Here is a 15,793-nt window from a genome sequence, read left to right as displayed (position 1 = left end):
TTCAACAACAGTTTGAGTTTTGACAAAAACAAAGCACTCATGTAGATACAAAATTACATTTGACAAAGCTGTAAGTCGTCATCACCATAGCAGCACTCAGGAAAGTGCTGCTCGACAAAAAACACAATTTTTCACATTTAGAAAATCTTACAAAACCGCTGTAAAGCATGGAAATGTCTTTTATTTAACATTTTAAAGGCCTTGTTTCCAGTTTATTTTTCATATGAGAGATACACCTCTAAGCTGAAGGTGTCAGTTTAGAGGATTAGTTAGGGGGGCTTTCGAATCTCCCAAAAATGACAGGATCTAAGACTTTCTTACCTTCCTCCAATCTTCAAAGTAGTTCTCCCTAAACACCTTCTTGGTGGTGTACTCGTGGTCTAACATCTGGGCAAAGAACAATGCCGCCTCCTCAGCTACCAGGCTCAGCTTCACCTTCTTACCTGCACACAAACAAACACAAGCACATCATTTTAATTTCATTCAACAACAGACTAAAACACAAGAATATGAATTTGCTTCATGGACTAAATGTCCAAACATACAGGTTACAAAAGCAAACAAAAAAACTCTGGAAGCTCAGATCAAAATTCCACATGTTGTTAACACCCCTTAGCACCCCTCTTGAGTCCTGTCAGACTAATCCGTTAATTTATAGAGGTAGGCTCAGACACAAGGACAAACATCTACATTCAGGGCCACTACTAAGATTGAGCTACAAACAAGTGCATGCAAGCACGGGAATTAACAGATCAAACCAAGTCCCAGTAGGATGCTGTGGTGGCTTGACTGCTTAACAAAGCAAAAGCAATTACGGTCATCAATCAAGGTTTGACCCAATACACCTAAAGCAACCTAAAGTTGCAATTATGTTTGTGTTTGTGTGTGTGCGTGTGTGCATGCGCGTGCGCGCCTGTACACCTTTATCCATGGATCTGCCCACTTCCAATAGCTCATGTGTTGTACATCATGCAACTTTGTCCACTGTTCCACATAAATCTGACTTTGCACTCTGTTTGGTTTTAATTTCTACCATTAAGTTTGAGAATCTACATTTTTGTTTAGAATTTGTTTTTAAAACAGCTGTGGACTTGAAGCTTCCAGTCAACAGTTGGATGTTAGCATTAGCAGACAGTTAAACTGTAATTGGGGTATGATTCATGCATTGCAAGCTGGAAACTAACAGCTCTCTAGTTCATATATTGCAATGATTTTCAAGTCGCACTGGCGCTTCGTGCTGACTCAATAGTCCCGATCCGAGCTCTGCAGATAGAAAGGCACCAGGCGTTGCTTGCCGCCACTACCACTCATTGAGTTATATGGTTAACACAGCACCTTTAAATGTGATGATTTATTCTCTGTAAGCTGGAAACAAACTAACAGCTCTTCAGTTTGTTTATTAATAATAGTAGCAAGTCATGGTGGTGCTCCATGGTTGCAAAATGCAACTAAATAGTCATGGTTTGGAGCTCTGCAAAAGCCCTGCTTTTTGTAGGAGAGGCAGAGAGCTGTAGGAGAGAGAGTGAAGAACGAAACACTGAAGCAAATCTCATGCCGGTGGCTAAAAAAAACACGACACAATTTAAACTCAATGTTCATGATTAAGTCATTTTATACATTGTACATGGAACTAGCCACGATACATTGATTATAGCCTAGTATAGTATGCTTCGTTTTGATTATGATATGTTGACTTGTTTTAACTTGTGTTTATTTCATGCTGTGTAGTTTTACACATTGTGCTGTTATGTTATTCATCTTAATTTGTTATCAACAAATTTTTATTTTTGATATCACTACTTCTGCCTTTTCCAATTTATTCTTTTACTTTTTGCTGCTTTTATGCTGATTTTGTAAAGCACAAGTTAAGACACTTTTAAAAAAGAAACAAAAAGCCAGAAAATTGTCAAAAAGTGATGATACTGTTTAAAATGTATGAATTAACTCTAAATGGTCTCAACAGCTCCTGAGAGGTACCAAGATTATTTCTTTGTGACACATCCAACTTCAAGCTCAACTGACCATCATAGTAGAAGTTAACGTCGTCTGGAAGAGGCTGGTACTCAGGAGGGAAGTAGGGCCCATTGTGTTCCAGGAACTTCCATTTCACCCCATCTTCATACTTCTCTTCCTCCCACCTGACAGAAAGGAGATGATGAAAAAAGGAGGATGCATTTGAGAAACTGAAAACTGCTGCTCTCAGGTTCCCAATGTGGTTCTAGTTTGTATGTTTGTTTGTGTGCGCATGTGAGTGGGTGTGGGTGTGGGGCCAGGTCAATGCAAGACAAAAATGAGCAGCATTTCCCAACCATCTCCAGCGACTCTGCTCCTCCTCCTCCTTCTTTTTGATCTTCAGCTGTCTTGCCTCGTCAATCTCCTCCTTTGTCCTCTTAGGTTTTTTGGAGACTGGATGCTCTCCTTCCTCTTTCTTTACCGTCTGTGCAGAGAAAAACACTCGAGATGTGAATTCAAACACTCCCATCTTGAACTGCATCTCCAGCAAACTTCATACAGCAAAAGTATTATTGATGGAGACAGATTACTTTGTGAAGACAGACGTTTACCTTTTCTGTTCTCTTCTTTGACTTGTCTTTCTGAGCTACTACATCATTTTCTCCTTCTTGCTTGTGTCGCTTATTTTTCCTCTCTGATCTGCAAGTACCCACAACACAGAGAGAATACTAACAGCTTACACAAAATGGAAAAACATTAAGGGTGGGAAGTTCATAAACTATCAAATTCAAACATTTAAACACAAAAATTAGCACATGTTCCAGATGATTAAACAAATATGTTAAGCATACTCTAAAATTAAAGAAAGGCTATGTGCACTGGTGGGGGCAATTCATTTAGCAGCAGAGGGAGCGCTCCTCACATTCACGCTGCTCTTCTGTTCAAGCAGCTGTAGACAAGGAAGCAGCTGCCCAGAGAATGAGAGGCTTTGCCCCGGTCAGCTTCTGAGATAACGTTATCTTCTGCCTTCTGTATAGAAAAGGTGAATTTCCAGCTCACATCAACTTAATGATTACAGTCTGTGGCTTTTGCTTGATATCTAGTACTGTCAAAATGTTCAACACTTCAATACACCTTAAGCGCAGTTACCTTGTTTACTATTTTACATGAATGCCATCGTTCCAACTCTAAAACTCTTTATAGAGAAAAGGGAACTTATAATCGATTATTCGTATTGAACAGCCAAATCTGATTCAAGTGACATAATTCTCAGTCTTAAAATTTCTGCAGTGAATAAGACTGTGTGTGCACAGAGGGCACTGGAGACACTGCACTGGCTGCCACACACGCTTACTGGCTGCCTTCTCCAATCACCTCACGACCTGCACATCTTCACCACCAGAACATATGGAGTGTGTAAATTAGAAAAGTCTGCAAATAAAGCCAGTGACAGCTCTCGCACAATCTTTCTGCTCCATATCCATCGTCAATTAATTTCCCTGGGTAGGGGATCCCAATGATTGTAACAATCTGTCTTGCTGCTGTAAACATATAAATACTGTGGAGACACTCCGTTTTTGCTATGAATTAAAGAGCCATTGATCAGCAGGCTCATTTCTATACACCAACATTCACAGGGTGGTTTGCACTTACAGTTGAATGTGGATGTGTAGAAGACAGGACAATTCCCTGTTGATCTGGGTTTTATAAAAGGCATGTTTTTTTTAGTCAGAATATTTCTTGGTGCATGCCTCTTTTGGCTCTTGTGCACAAGTACACTTTGCACAAGTACAAAAACTCACATAGGTGTGGCAGGAGAGTGTGAAGGCCCCTCAATGGTCTCATCCTTAATTCTTTTCCGTTTCAGCCCTTTCTTCTTCACAGTGAAGTCGTCATCCTCTGGCTCATGTTTGACTGACTTTCTAAATCCCAAAAAGGAAAAAAGTCATGGTCCATTTATAACATAAAACTGAATGAACTTGTTATCCTAATGTTGTTGGTTGCTTTATTCAGTCAAAAGTTTTGTAGCCTCATAAAGGTACAATAATTTTCATGTTTTTAAACACACAGCACAAACTTATGGTGAAATAACAGTCACCCCTCTTAAAATAGAGTTTACAAGGGAAAGTCATTTTTTAAACTTAATTCATTTTTAAAAACCCCATTTGACCCCATTGGAGTCCTTCTTTTTTAAATGTTTTTGTACTCGAACAAAAACATTTCGAAGGTCTTGTTCTTTTTTTTTCCCTCAATTTTGTCTGTTGATTTCAAATTAGCTCCTTCACAACCAGCTAATCACAAGGCAGAGTAAAAGCTTATTTTTTTAACTGCTGTCTGCCTCACTGCTGGCAACAGAATTAGGACAAAATTACCCCGCCATGCAGAACAGAGACAGAAAAAAGAAAACCTTAACCCAGGGGTCATCAACTAGATTTGTGAAAGGGCCAACACTTTTCCAAGCAGAACTGCAGGTGCTGAAATTTTATAAATGTATATATATACTGCTGTCTGCCTCACTGCTGGCAACAGAATATATATATATATATTTTTTTTTTTTTTTTTTTAAAAAGGGTAATAATAAGAATAATAAGATAAAATGACATGTTAAAAAAAACAATATGTAAAATAAGAGGAAGGTGGGGGAAAAAAGATAAAACAAAATGTTAAAGTTTGTCCCCATTCTTGCATGATGATATGGCCCAAGGAGTATCCCATATATAAAAGAAGGGAATTTATTCCACCTTCACTTATCCAACGTGCACCACCCAATCAGCAAATTATGGGTTAATCAACACCCGACCTGACCAGACCTGTAACCTTTATGCATTATGGTAGCGCATTTGTGAGGACTAAGGACAGAGACATGGACAGAGAAACACATTCTCATCTGACGCCGCAATCCACTGACTGATATCTGATGAGTCGGGAGTGAGAACGGGCTGCACAGAGACAGACTGAGCGCTGCAGCATCTGAATCTATGTATGTGTGTGTGTGTGAGAGAGAGAGCGAAGAGTCCCAGAGAGGGAGAGACAAGGTGAACAACTGCACCAATGTTTCTGTGAAATGTTAATAACTTCAGGACGCTGCTCGGCAACTTTTTGACATTTGATATTTTTCTAGTAAGCTTACCAAACCTGCCTTATCACTGCCACTAATAATAAGCTTACAGATGGATTTATAATGTCTTTATGACCCGCGGAACAAACGCACATATTTGGGTGGTTAAATAATTCCTAATAAAATTATTTCCACCTCAAAATCTTTTGCAGTTGCTTCAATATCGGACAAAGAAACACTACATATTCTAAATGCTGTAATGCATTTTTTATAGTATATATATATATATATATATAAAGTATAGTATATATATTTTATGAATAAGTATTCAGCGGACCGATTGGAAAGCTTTGGCTTGCCGCGTATTGCATGCGGGCCACTATTTGACAAACCCTGCCTTAAGCACAGAATGACGACACAGTGACCACAAGAAATCACACATAATTATGGTCATTAAGCAACATTATTGAAACAGTAATGATAATGACATAATTACAGCAATTAGAAATAAGAAATAATAATTATACAACTGCAAGCTTGGATTTCCCTGTAGAGTGAGGAATTGATGGGTAGGGAAAAGCTCAAAAAATCAACACATTAGAGACACCACGGCTAATAAATAACAGTGTTCTCCTTTCTTTCAAATAACAGCTATTTTGGGGAAAATTGAGAAAATGTGAAGCGCTGTAGCATGTAATTGCCAAACTGACTTACTAAATCCTAATTACAAGCCCCTATGTTAGCAACTACCTGGTACACATTGTTTCAGCCTTGTGCACTCTCTCTGAACTCCTACAGTATGACCTCTGATAGCTTCTTATTGAGAATAATGAGCCTTCCCCCAGGTTCACTGCTCTGACTCCATCTGGTTTTTGCTTGAAACATTGTGCATGTTCAAATTCAGACGTAAAACAAAGATGATTCAGGACCTTTGTTTTACCTTTTAGAGGAAATAGGTTTCGGACACTACACCACTGCCCTTTTGCTATTTATGCTGTACTTTTTTTTCCAGCAAGCGCCCACACGAAAACCTGTACAGTGCCAAAATAATTACTGATTTTAGTCTTAATCACACTTGCACAACACAAATAGTCCATTCATACTCTGGAGTTCTCTGGTAATATTTGTGCAGTTTTGAGGGATCAAAGGACTCTGGAACTGAAGGGGACATGTGACAAGATTTACCTCATACTTCATTTATACACTTGTCCTTTTTTATATAGTTATTTTATTTCCTAGAGGTTTACTGCAGTTTTGCATTTCATTTTGTAAATTTAAGATCTTTATTGTTAAAAAGTAAAAATACTAAAAGGGGCGTTGTTAATTAGAGTTGTTCACATTCTTCTTGCCCCACACATCATACCACACTGATGTTTACAATAAAATGTTCCTGCACTCATTTTTGTAAAGAGAAGTATTGTAAAACAGGAAAATGCTCTACCTCTAATTCATATTTGTCAAAAGTGTTTGAACCATATCTGAGGGCCTATTTATATATTTTTTGAAAATGTAAAAATTTATCGGTCGATATATCAGTTATTGTAATTTTTTACTCCCTAATATCAGTATGGGCTCCAAAAAAATCTATATTGGTTGGGCCCCAACAGCAACACTGACCAAATTGGTTTCAACAGGTTCCCTTTGTGCATAAGGTTTTGTGCATCAGTTCCCCTCAGGGACAAAGTCATTTTCATGATGACATGAATGCAGAAACCCCGCTGCCTGCCTGCAGGTGTCACAATGTGTAACAATCACATTCATGCTGACACATCAATGCTCGTAACCTTCACAGTAGGAAAACTACTTGTGAGCCAAAGCTCTTTTTATTTTCATTACAAATTACACACATGGAAGATGCCTCTGTGTAACTCCCTGTCTGTTCTCTTTTAGTTTACTTTGAAAATTTAAGTGTGTGCTGTTGCCAAGCTGTTCAGATCAACTGCTTACTGTAGAGAGAGGGAAAAGGTGAGTGTGTAGAAATGGACATGTTGGGTTTTTTTTTTTTTTTTTTTTAAAATACTGCACCACTGAGCAAAATCCATAAAAAGCTATACATATGGTGGTGGGTCACTGCGTCCATTGACATTTACGGTCTATGGTTCTAATAGCCTTATGTTTCTTCCCTAACTCTGCTGCGAGCCCTTAACTTTCCTCCCTGCATGATACCCACTAAACTAGCGCAGCTTCCACCTGAGCCGTTCAAGAGAAAAAAAAAAGAAAAATCTTAGAGGAAACATTAAAAGCCAGGATTTATCGTAATAGTTTATCCAATTGACATCTCCTTTAAAATGTCACTAGATGTATTGGGGTGTGTTAAGTCCATATCTGGGAAACAACCATTAACAGCTCTGTAGAAACACTGCTGTGAGACAGATTCAACACAGCAGGCCTTCGGCCAAAGTCTGCTATCCCAGCAACACCCAGCTGAGCATCCAACTACTCAAACCATGCAACCTCATTTATTTCTTCCCTGACAAGCCACAGATATTTGTCTTAAGCGCAGAGTAAAATTAATTTTCTGAGAGACAGCTTAATACAACTTATAAAATGGGAATGGCTTCTGTCCAGGGCCAGTGAACATCAAAACACAAGAAAATAATTTCCAGCACCTCAGGAGGTAAGAACAGAGGAAGAGTGTGAAAAATAACATTTGTGGCAGTATGGCTCCATGGTAGTTTGTCAGTTTATTATCATAACCTTAGATAAGATAAGGTCTACAAATATGATTTCATCCCTACCTGGGACTGCTGGGTGATTCCAGGGTTTCAGTGTCTGGTGTCTTGACCTGAGGGGAGGACATGCACTGAGTTCAACACAGCATAACTGCAATTAAGGAACATGTACCAGTGTTTCCGACTGTGCTGTTTGTTCGTGTGTGTGTGTGTGTGTGTGTGTGTGTGTGTGTGTGTGTGTGTCCCTTTTTTATCACTCCATGTCCCCTCTCTACATTCCGTTGTTTTTGCAGGTCAGTGAATGCAGCACCAGTGGAACACTTAATGAGTTGTTGTTTTTTTTTCCCTCAGAGGATCTCAGTGGTTTGACTTTGAGTGGATAACTGATATGTCAGTTCAATCATAGGTGATCAGATCATATTGATGGATGAGAGGAGAACCTGCTAAAAGCAGTGAATGCAAACTGTTATACCCTTTGCAATTAACAATTAGGTTTCACTTACACTGTGCCTGGTATTCTGGTGCTCCATCTGTACCCAGAGCGCAGTATATGTACTGTGTTTCAACAGCACTCCTACTGAACAGTCCAGCTCCAAAAATATAAAAGCTATCTGTTGCGGCAGATGTTTTGAATGTGGTGGCCACATGTATGAATTTGTGGGAAATCCTCCATCTGAGGCTCTTGGTTAAAAGCTGGAATAATTAAGATAAGATTAAGATAAGAGTAAGACAATTACTTCCACTGGCCTGGGTATTGGTCTGCATGTAAATATTTCCTAGCAAGAATGTGGAAATCTAATATCATGAAGGTAACCTAGTTAGGAGCTGTCGCACATACTGCAGCTGTGTGTGAGCTAAGGTCAGTGGGTAACTGGGACTGGAATCTTCACCCTGATATTTGACCTGTTATTCCAGACAACGCACGAGTCAGTGGTGAACTCTCATGACCACCACAATTCCTCCCCCTGGCTGAGACAACACTGAATTTCCATTGAGATATTCTACATCAGCCTCTGACAAAACCAGACATCTGATCAAATTGTAGGCATGTCTAGTCCTGTGCAGTATAGAAAGTAGAGAAGAAAATGAGCTGCTCACCTTCTTGTGCGATTTTCCATTATAAGTTTTCTCTGTGGATTTAGTTGACCTTGTACTGCACATCAGGTTACCAAGATGAAACAGGGATAAAAAAGAAATGGAAAAAGGCTTGTCAGTGATGCAGAATTTGTAACACACAGGCAGTTAAGAGAAATATTGTAGATCTAAAAGGAGGAGGTTGCTTTCCCTTTAACTGTGACATGACTAAATAGACCCCAAAGAGCAAGCTTGAGCTACACTTTAATCAAGTGTAGGATTCACATAGGTTCACATAGCTGATATTACATTCATGTCCTTGCCTAGTTAGTATCATTCTAATCAGACAACCCTATAAATGCCACCAATCGGACCAGCGCTGTCTCATCAGACCCCCCCCCCCACCCCCCAAAAATATGGTTCTTTTAGGTCTAACCTTTCCACCCTGGATGTAACATGAAACTGAGCAGCAATTATCTGAAGATATGTGCATTTTTAAAACTCAGAATTCCCAGTTTTTACATCAGACTCAGGCAGTACAACTTTGAAAGCAAGAGGCTCTTTTATGTTCAGGAAAATTTGTTCCATGAGTCTCATAGTTGATGACGATAAGTTGAAACTTAATCAGTAATTCTGTCAGTGTGCCATGAAAAAAACACAAGGCTAGCTGTCACAGAAAGCCGCCTGCTCCACTGCCAGTAGCGCTTACAGGTGTCTATTCATCTCCCTGCTCTCATCAATTACACAAGCCAGTGACAGATCACTCCACATTCATTTGTCTGCTCACATATGCATGGTAATAAACGCATCAGATATCAAGGTAAATTAATTTATTCATATGAAGATGGAGTACCCAGTGTACTCAGTGAAATGAATGCATGCACTCAATGCCACCGGCCTGCTCCACAGCTCAGCCAACGAAGCATTCTTTTCGGACCTTTAGTAGCACACAAATACTGCCATATGGCTCACTCTCGTCTGATTTATCACCATTGCAAATTTTTTTTAATCCACATTAATTTGTCTCCACATTTCAACAACATGAAAGGCAATGCTACTTGCAGGATCTGTGCAAAAAAAACAGCTTTGATGTGTGGATTATACTGATGCTGAACAGATGTTGGATGTGCTGTTGCCAGCTCACATGCATATATTATTAGGCAGCTGCTCTAACTTGACAACTATGACAAGGTAACCATACAGGTAACGTATTAGATAATGGCATGTGACTAAATAATGACTGAGTGCTAGCTAAATTGTGCCTGTCAGCATTTTTTTTTTTGCTACACAGCTTTTCACACACACACACACACACACACACACTCCTCACCTGTTCATCGTATCTCCCCCGGCACCAGCGCTTTCGTTATCGCTTAGCTTTTTCAGCTTCCTTGCCTTATGCTTGGCCTTCTCCTCTCCTTTAGCGTCCTTCTCTCGTCCCATCTCTCACATGAACCTCTGTAGAGCAAAGTGGACATCAAATGTTTGGAAGCAAATACACGTAGCGGTTGTGGGAAAAGGTTCAAAGTTAAAAATGATCACTGCCATGGAAAGTTCTGGCTTTTCCAGGTTAGCCAATTAGCTAGCTAACGTTAGCTAACAACGGCAGAAAAAATACGTTAACTTTAGCCGGCTTAAACCAAATGTATCTTGCTGTACTTTGGCGGAACATTTTATTTCTAGAGTAAAATGTAACATTACCGCACGATGTGACTCGCTTACCGCATACAACGTCGACAAATACTGGGAAATATTTCGTGGGAAATACAGACGTTTTAGGCGGTTGAGTTCATTTGATGGCCGCCCGACTTTGCTAGCTTTGAGCCCACTAGCACAAACTGAGCGCTTGTCAACTCCAGCTGAATTCTGATTGGCTGAGGAAGTTTCGTGGGTTGCCAGACCCGGTGATGTTATGCCGTATTCTGTGACCCGGATTATTCTGTTACCTGTGTAGACAGGGTGCCCTACGTTTAACTCCCGTGGTGATGACTTGTGTTGAAGTTCGTTGTTGTATCGAAGTGTGTTCCCCTGTCAAAGAGTGTTCCCCCCGGTTTCCCCTTTAGTGTAATTGTTGCAGAGAAGATCTTCATATATATGCCTATGATCACAATAGAATATGCTAACCCTTTAAATGCCATGCTTCTGTCATGATGCCACTATGTTTTTAGATGAAAAAACAAAACAAACCCACAAAAAATGAATTATTTTCAATAAACTACATGCAAAGTGTTTTTTAAGATGACTGACTGGGATGTGTCAGTGATTAGCAGCGACATTGATTTTTATACATTATTATTTTTTGTGTGAAATACTCACATTCATACCGCTCTGTACACAAAATGCACTTTTCAGAATAAGGCTATAAAAATATTATACATTTATATTATATCCTACTTTCACAGAGTATTTTTTAACCAATATCAGTCCTACTAATACATATTCTTTACTTTTTTTTTTTTTTTAGAAATTTAACCCTTTAAATGCCAGGTTTTTGTCATGATTTTTGTCATGTTTTTATGCTTGGATGGCTGTGGGATCAAAAATGTCAATTTGAATGGGTTTCAGTGGAGCATTTTTTCACCTTAGCAATCTGAATGTAACTATTTAGTTTCCACAGTGTATTTTAGACTTATTGTAGGAGCTGAGCTGGAAATTCACTGATTACACTTAAATACACAATCTGCACTACATTTATACCATGTGCATGGCATATGCATATCCCATAATTCTTTATATAGAGGCTACCAAATGGTAATTGTAAAACAGAGAGAGAAAAAAAACAGATTATTTGCTTGTAATATATGGGTATATGAACATATTGATTAGCAAACATGGAATTACCAGCACTGGTATTATTTCTAGGTATATTCACCATTACAGTACTTTGAAAACATCTCAGAAATGCTGAAAAAGTCATACTGATATACATTTTTTTCACCAAATATATCATGAAATATCATTATATGTATGCTAATAACAACAGTGATTATTCATCCTTCTTTATTTCATAAAATGTATTATCTTAGCATCATTACTTTTACTATAAAAGACCAAATGTTTGGTAAAACATGATTTTAGACATTAACAAAATCATACTTGTTCTTTTTCACTGTATATATACAGAAGAATACAAATGTTCTTAAGTAAGACTTCTGATGACCCTGGAGGACTCCAGAGACAAGGCTGTCTTAACATCGCATCCTGTGTTTTTTTGATTCTGATTATGGGTAACATTAAATGTATCATTTATAATTTAGCAAATAGTCAATTTTAATTGACTTAACTTAGCTTCACTGCCTTTACCATAGAAGGCCAATATAAGAACAACATAAAAGATTATTGCACCTTACACAGACTTTGTTAATATTATTTTATACTGCAGTCATATAAAAAAAAAAAAAAAAACTTGCTGTGGAGGTGTGACATAATTGAGTGACCCTCAGTTAATACATCCTAAGTATTAATATTACAGTCTAGAGGCAGATCAAACATTATCAAATTCAACACAGGACAGATGCTTGATGGTCTACCTTGGACGAAGTGTTCCAAAAGAGAAAGAGGCTTTAATTTAGTGGAAAGGGGCTGTAGACAGAAGCAATGATGCATATTCCCACAGAAGGTTGTCAGTGCAGTTTTACTCAGCAGAGTCTACTGTATTCCCACAGGCAGAAATAAGACATATAAAAAAGTCAATAAAATATTAGATTTGCTCCAGTAAAAATGACAGTGGTTCTGGAGGATGGGAGGACTTGAGCTAAAACCTTAGACTAATGCAGTATAAAATAGTTGCCCAAGGTTTCTATGCTGAATATGAACAATATGGGTTACATTCAAGTAGCAAAGTAAAAAAATTATAATTATTAAATGGTTGCTGCAGTTTTCAAAGACCTGAAAAAAAGCATGAGTGGCATAACACTCTATTCTTACAACTCTTGTCAATCAAATACAGGTGGAAGAAAGCAATATTAATTAGTAGTTAAGGCCTTACAGGTAATGGTGGCTGGCTGATGACATCCATCATTATTAGTCTTCTTGTTTTCCCCTTATTTGTTTATTTGAGTGATATTCAGGAAATGCATAATAAATAATGATTACTCAAATGTTAGTCAATAACAGAATAATGCCAATGAGCAACATGTTTGTAAATAATGTGAGGAAAAATGCTCCATTGCCAGCACCAGCAATGTTCAATGTTATTATTATAATAATGTTTAAGGTAATGTACAAAAATATGAGTGTTGTAATATTGTTTTTATGACAACTCACATAAAAATTATAACTTGGGGTCTCAGCAGGCTACGTCAACAAGAACATAATGCTTAACTGTGAAATCTGAAGACGATATTCATGACTCAAGACAGTCTGTTTGCAATCTCAGAATAGACCTTTCTCTCCAGTAATTTAAATTTTGATATTGTTATCCTTCATTCAAGACGTGCATTTTTGAGCAACAGGTTATCACTGTTTTTCTCTGTAGCTTTGGCAGGTTTCTTGAATCATCCTTAACATTTGTAAAACAGTAAGTGCACCTCTCGAAACAATTTGTACAAACAGCTACATACAATAGAGTGCCTGCAAAAGCATGACTTGCTCAAAATTCTTGGTTATCTCTCAAAAGCAAATATTAATGACAATGAGAAGTAATCAGAATGAAAAGTCCTTCAAAGTTTTCAAACAAGACAAACAAAATGCTTAATTTAGCCTTATAGTCAACAGTGTACCTTATTCTCTGATGTAAACTATAACCAAGGTTTTGATGACAGTGATTGAAAATGCACAAGGCTGCAATTCATGGCATATATCAAGTTCAACAGTACAAAATTACACATTACTGTGTGTGGAGATTGATTGCAAGAGATTGGACAGCATACAAATTCATGCCTTTATTGTTTGTACTTTCACTTGTTGACAGAACATGTTGTTGTGATAAAAAAAAAAAAAGACAAGGAAAATTAATACAAAAAGGAAACACCTGTTGGGCAGTGCTGTATGGAGAATTGCTGTGCAGTTTTTCCGCAACTCCTGACACTCATTTCTGTCAGGCAACAGATTCTCTTCCACATCACCATGGAAATGTTCCCCTGCAATGCAGTGAGGGAATAATTGATTTTAAGATTTTACTGATCACAGTCAAAACTCGTCTGGGTCTGCCCCCACACTACATATCTGAAATATTTACCCCATATGAGCGAGTTCGCAGTCTTAGATCCTCATGTGGGGCCGTTCTGGCCATTTTAAACTCGAATCAGTACCTTCTTTTAGATCATTTCTTAAAACCAATTTTTACAGACTTGCTTTTCTGTGATGTTGCCTTTTGATTTGTTTTATATTTATGTTACCTATTTTATTAATGTTTTCTTTCTAATATTTCCTTTTATTTGTGGTTTTGTTTGTGTTATTTTATACTGACATTTTACTTCCTGCACCTTTCATTGTTTGTCCTTTAGTTTTACCCTAACTCTACCCAAGTTTCGTCTTACTTGTGTTCAGTAGAACTGTTTGTTTTTCTGATCTTGTATTGCCTTCTGTGTATCACATTTCAGCTTTTGCTTTCTTTATCAAAGCACTTTGTAAAGTCTGTTCTTAAAGGTGCTATATACATAAAGTTATATTTAATATTATTTTGGTTGTCCCTGATACTATAGACTGGTATTAAATGTTCATCATAGTGAAGGCTTGTAGAAGGAAATTATTATAGATTTTACATACGTTTGTTTATACTACTAGTAATGGACAGTGGTGTAATGTAAGTAATAATACTTTGTTACATCACTTCTAATTTTTTGGGAGTATCTGTTCTTTACTTGAGTTTTTATATTTCTGTCAACTTTCACTTTTACCTCATCTCCTAAATACATTGTATGTGAGTATTTGAGTTACTACAAAATAGGGAAGTAACTGAGAAAGGGAGAAAGGGACAGACAATAAAGATATGTGAGGTAAATTGCAAAAAAAGACCTTGATTTTCTTAAAGTGTAATATAGGCTCTATTTTTAAGGTGGTGTGTGTTATGCAGTTAACTTACATAATTCTCAAAATTATTTTTTTTTATTACCAGCATTTACTTGTACTTTTGCTATCAGTGCTTCATTACAATTAAGATTATAACATTACTTTTGATACCACATTACTGCAGTTATGAAATCCTTACACTGGCTACATGTCACTCACAGAATTGATTTCGAAATCTTGCTGCTTGTCTATAAATCACTCTGTGGCTCAGTGCCCAAATATATCCCTGACATGCTTGTGACACATGAAACTCTGAGGACCCTCAGGACATCTGGGGCCGGCCTAGTGACCGTCCCAAGAGTTAGAACAAAACATGGTGAAACAACGTTTTGTTATCATGCAGCACAAACCTGGAACAACCTCCCAGATGATGTTAGACAGGCCCCGACTCTGACCACTTTTAGGTCAAAGCTAAAAACGTTATCATTTCAAACTTGATTTAAAAGCATTTTAAATCAACTTTTTATCTTAGCACCTCTTGTCTGCACTTTTGCTATTTTTAACAATAATTTTTATTTATATATTTTTAAAATAATTTGCTCATTAATTTTACCTTTTATATTTGATCTCTTTAAAGGTTTATTGTAAATCAGTATCCTTTATCTATACATCTGGGGCCGGCCTAGTGACCGTGTGTTTGTGTATATATATATATATATATCCACACACATACATACATATATATGTGTATATATAGATAATATTGCTCTGTAAAGCACTTTGAATTACCCTGTTGTATGAAATGTGCTACACAAATAAAGCTGCCTTGCCTAATATCAGACACTTCTTCTATTTAGATATCTGTACTTTTACTCAAGTAGCCTATGACTTTGAGGTACTTTGAGGTCCACTACTGGTCACAGACCACCAGTCTAACGATAGAGTCTATATTAAGACTATTGGAAAGATTATTTTACGATTACTGTATCCAGAGATCACCGGTCCATGAGTCTAACCTTGCGCCTTGCGCCCATGACAGCTGTGCTGTCTCTTTAAGAGACCCGGAAACGGTTTCCTCCTGTGT

The 15,793-nt window shown here is 37.7% G+C and overlaps 1 protein-coding gene across 1 annotated transcript in view; it reads right to left on the bottom strand.

Annotated features, from left to right (window-relative positions):
• The window catches only part of zgc:173742 (DNA topoisomerase I, mitochondrial), a 33,428-nt gene extending 22,848 nt beyond the window's left edge, over positions 1 to 10,580 (bottom strand). Inside the window, exons 1-9 of the mRNA XM_042496221.1 lie at positions 10,480 to 10,580; positions 10,088 to 10,215; positions 8,782 to 8,836; positions 7,750 to 7,796; positions 3,756 to 3,875; positions 2,565 to 2,652; positions 2,310 to 2,437; positions 2,023 to 2,138; positions 322 to 443 (exon numbers count right to left, since the gene is read on the bottom strand). Of these exons, the coding sequence (XP_042352155.1) occupies positions 322 to 443; positions 2,023 to 2,138; positions 2,310 to 2,437; positions 2,565 to 2,652; positions 3,756 to 3,875; positions 7,750 to 7,796; positions 8,782 to 8,836; positions 10,088 to 10,200 (789 nt within the window). The 5' untranslated portion in view covers positions 10,201 to 10,215; positions 10,480 to 10,580. The remainder of the gene's footprint in view (positions 1 to 321; positions 444 to 2,022; positions 2,139 to 2,309; positions 2,438 to 2,564; positions 2,653 to 3,755; positions 3,876 to 7,749; positions 7,797 to 8,781; positions 8,837 to 10,087; positions 10,216 to 10,479) is intronic.
• Between the last annotated feature and the right edge of the window lie 5,213 nt (positions 10,581 to 15,793).

Source organism: Plectropomus leopardus, chromosome 11 (genome assembly GCF_008729295.1).
Source record: "Plectropomus leopardus isolate mb chromosome 11, YSFRI_Pleo_2.0, whole genome shotgun sequence".
In the NCBI taxonomy this organism is placed as follows: Eukaryota; Metazoa; Chordata; class Actinopteri; order Perciformes; family Serranidae; genus Plectropomus; species Plectropomus leopardus.
Note: the sequence above shows the minus strand (reverse complement) of the source record. Positions and strands in the feature narration are given on the sequence as shown.